At 35.9% G+C, this 3,828-nt stretch overlaps 1 protein-coding gene across 1 annotated transcript; it reads left to right on the plus strand.

Moving 5' to 3' along the window:
• The first annotated feature begins 1,749 nt into the window (after positions 1-1,749).
• MAKR2 (membrane-associated kinase regulator) lies at positions 1,750-3,828 on the plus strand. Its single transcript, XM_011024299.1, has 2 exons — positions 1,750-3,379; positions 3,486-3,828. The coding sequence occupies exons 1-2, from the start codon at positions 2,137-2,139 to the stop codon at positions 3,617-3,619; spliced, it is 1,377 nt and encodes a 458-aa protein (XP_011022601.1). The 5' UTR covers positions 1,750-2,136; the 3' UTR covers positions 3,620-3,828.

Genomic DNA, 3,828 nt, shown 5'->3' on the forward strand with positions numbered 1-3,828 from the left:
TTCTTGTAATATATGCGGGTAGTTGTTTTAATAATAATAATAATAAAAATCCATTTTCGTTTTAGAGTTTAGGTTAGTTTTATTGCATGGTGAATAAAAAATATCAAAAAAATATAAAACTGATATGAATGTAACACCTCCAACAAATATCATAGCGTCCTTCAGCATAGTTTCTTTTCATGCACATGTATTCTCCTGAATGTCTTAGAAACTGCAATTTAAATAAAGTTGATTGGATAGTAAGAGTATAATAAAAATTCCTATGAAGCAAATTAGAAATATATAATATAGTTAGTTTGACTTGAGCTGATCTATAAAATTTATGATACAGAGTCTGCCCCGAGATAACTAGATAAGAAATTGATGGGATGAAATTCAATTAAATTAATTGTGTTTTTAATAACTTAATTAACTCAATCAAATATGAATCAAACTTGATTAGATCAACATTAAAAAAAATATTAAAAAAACAAAGCTCTTATAATAAAAATAATCGAACCCGTTCTTTTAATAAAAATAACTGAGCCCTGTTACCCAATAAATTAAGCCTTTTCTTGTGTTTGTTACCGAATTGAATATTAATTACAGCTACGATAAAGAACACGATAAAGAACACAAAATTCTTATTACTTGCATGCACTGAACAGCAATTACAGTCCCTTGTTTGAATAAGATCTAATTTACATAGCATAAATCAGCAAAACATGTGTCATGAATAAAAGTTTAATTCATGGTTTTAGTAGCTTTTAGTATATCAACTAGTAGAATTAGCGTTGCATTAATTATAATTGTTTTATTTTAAAGAGTCTGTTTTCACTATTATGAATATAAATTAACTATGTACGTGAGAAAAAGAGCCACCAACAATTTTTATAAACATCATACTTCTTCGAATCTTACTATTTATATTTTTTAAATTACATATAAATACACGAATCCACTGAGGACTCTCCAAGTTTACAAGTCATCTCCCATGATTTGGCTATTTGATGATATAAAAAAAAATAGATATAATTTTAAAAAGGATTTTATATTACTCTATATTTAAAGATTTTACTCAATACATACGAATACGATACAACTCGGCTATCCCCCTAGCTTAAAATAAATTATGAAAAAATACATCTACATCCACAATGTCTTGCAAATACGTGAACAGTTTTTATTCAACAGCCTACCACAATTATAGAACCGCTGGCTGTTCTTTATGATAGTAAAAAAATTGAAAATTCCACCGTTACGTATGATTGATTGATTATTTTTCAAAGTATTTTGTATATTAAAATATATTAAAATATTTTTTATTTTTAAAAAAATTATTTTTAAAATCAACATATTAAAATAATTTAAAATATATAAAAAAATTAATTTTTTTAGAAATACGAGAGTCCAAAAACTCACGCTCATACTATTCCCACGTTTTTTTTTAATTTTCAATTATCGCTATTCTGCATTGCCATCTCTATTCTTAACCAGATCACGGGTTATAGTGCCACAGACTGCCAAAGTACACAGCGTGAATTCTTACTTATCTATCCTCGCATAATTGCATGTAACGAACAAAGATAATGATAATTACATCCAAGTCTGGAAAATTACACTGTTATTAATTTTAATATCAATTAATTAAAATATACATAAATCAATCTAAACATTCATATTAATTAAAAAAAGAGAGGCTCCCTTCACTGAATTTCGTTGAACAAATGGTAATGGTCACGCAGATGTACTAATATACGTGTGCTCTGCCCTACTGTACTGTATCTCTACATCACTGAACAACCCTATCTTCTACTCTCTACAACTCCTGACTCGCAGCCTGGTCTCACATGACTAACCTGCAGCACCCTAACAAATCAAGACAAAATAAAAGCCATCCCCTCTTTCCCTTCCCCTCTCTCTTTCTGTACCAGTAAAAAAGCTTGGCCCTCTGCCACCCCATTTTCAGGTACTATTCTGCAACTCCCATTCACCTAAGCTACCCCCTCGTTTATTTATTAAAAAAAAAAAAACCCTTGTTCTCTCTTTCTCTCTCTCGTCTCCCCTTTCTCCCTCTTTTAAAACAAGACTCGCCCCCTCTTTTATTTCCCTGAAGTCGCTTTATTTCTTCATTTTACTATTCTGGCTCTCCCAACAATGGAAGCTTTCAGCTTGCTCAAGTACTGGAGAGGTGGTGGTATTGCTGTTAATGGTGGAGGGTGCGGTGAAGATGGCAATTACAACTCACGCGCCACCACAATTGTCTCTGCTGTGTCTCCAGACAGAGTGGAAACTGATGATGAGAATGATGACGATGGTGGGCCTTTTTTTGACTTGGAGTTTGCAGTTCCTGACGAAGAAGAAGAGGAAGGAGCAGAAAGCAAAGATGAGATAAAAGAAAACAATGGTGCTGGTTCTGATGAGGAAAACGATGCTGCTGACACTTCTGGTGATGATGATGATGGGATGGACGAAGAGAGGGAGTTCAATTTCACTCTCTCTTCGGCGTCTAGCAATGACAGGAGGGATCAAAATCTTGCTCTTTCTCCTTCCGATGATTTGTTTTTCAAAGGAAGGCTTGTGCCGATTGAGTCATCCTCGCTCGAGCTGAACTCCAAATCCTCTCAGTTTTCGGTGTCATTGCTAAAATCTGCTACAAAATTTCGCGTCTTCATGTCGGGATTAAAGAGAAAACCAAACACTACAACAACAAATGAAAAGACAGAAGCTAACGTGCCGACATTAGCTTCTGCTGCTCCTAAACAACAAGGCGAGAAAGATGAGGAAAATGGCAAGCAAAGTAAGCTTTTCACTGTGAAATTTAAGGTCGAGGAAGTTCCTATAATGTCCTTCTTTACCAGGGAGAATAGCAAAAACATCAAGTCATCACAGCAGAAGCAGAATTCAGCCGAAGAATCAACTGCTTCTGCTGCCGATGCTGCTTTTTCAGATGATAAGCAGAAGTTTTCTAAGGATGTAATGCAGAAGTATTTAAAGAAAGTTAAGCCTCTTTATATCCGTGTGTCTAAACGGTATGGTGAAAAGCTGAAATTCTCCGGGCAATTAAGTTTCGGCTCCGGACCAAAAACATCCGCTCCTCCGTCACCATCCACGGTGGCCCAGAAACCAATAACGACTGATAATGGAGGAAAGGAGAAGGAAAGCGCGGAAGCTCCGACGGTGGCGGTGAGTAGTATGAAGGGTCCTAAACAGGGGAATTTGCCTGCTGGGTTGAGAGTTGTGTGTAAGCATTTAGGGAAAAGCAGATCAGCTTCATCTGCGGCGGCGGCTCATCCGGTTCCTGTTTTGTCAAATAGGAGAGATGATTCGCTGTTGCAGCAACAGGATGGGATCCAGAGTGCTATTCTTCATTGCAAGAGGTCATTTAATGCATCTCGAGGTAATAGTCATTAATGTAATTAATTATTCTAATTACTCTTACCAAATACTCTGCCCTGTAGTTGACGGATTTTGTTTTTGGTCTTGTTTTGCTGGGTTTTCTGCAGATTCCGATTCCTCTGTGCTATCAAGGTCAGCGAGTGATCCATCTCATGAGAAATCACTGGAAATAATGGCGAGGAAGGCATCAGACCATGAAGGGAAAGGTTCTTCCGTGGACCCAAAAAGGGCGGGAAAATGAGATCGATGGATCAGAGACTGACGATGATCTTTTGAGGTTTCTGTAAAGAAAATGATGATTTCTGAAACGAGCACAGGTGGACTAGGAAATCAGTTATCAGCCCATTTGTTTTTAATTTTATCCCGTGTAAATATGCCTTGTTTAAGAGGAACGTTTGCCTAGTGATCAAGCTTAATGACTAGTTTATTAGCACTTGCTGGTTACTACTA

Source organism: Populus euphratica, unplaced genomic scaffold (assembly GCF_000495115.2).
Source record: "Populus euphratica unplaced genomic scaffold, PopEup_1.0 scaffold4.1, whole genome shotgun sequence".
NCBI classification, from domain to species: domain Eukaryota; kingdom Viridiplantae; phylum Streptophyta; class Magnoliopsida; order Malpighiales; family Salicaceae; genus Populus; species Populus euphratica.

Coding starts and splice junctions, on each gene's coding strand:
- MAKR2 (XM_011024299.1), top strand. CDS start 2,137: ATGGAAGCTTTCAGCTTGCTCAAGTACTGGAGAGGTGGTGGTATTGCT. Junction 3,380..3,485: donor GTCATTTAATGCATCTCGAG/GTAATAGTCATT, acceptor GGTTTTCTGCAG/ATTCCGATTCCTCTGTGCTA.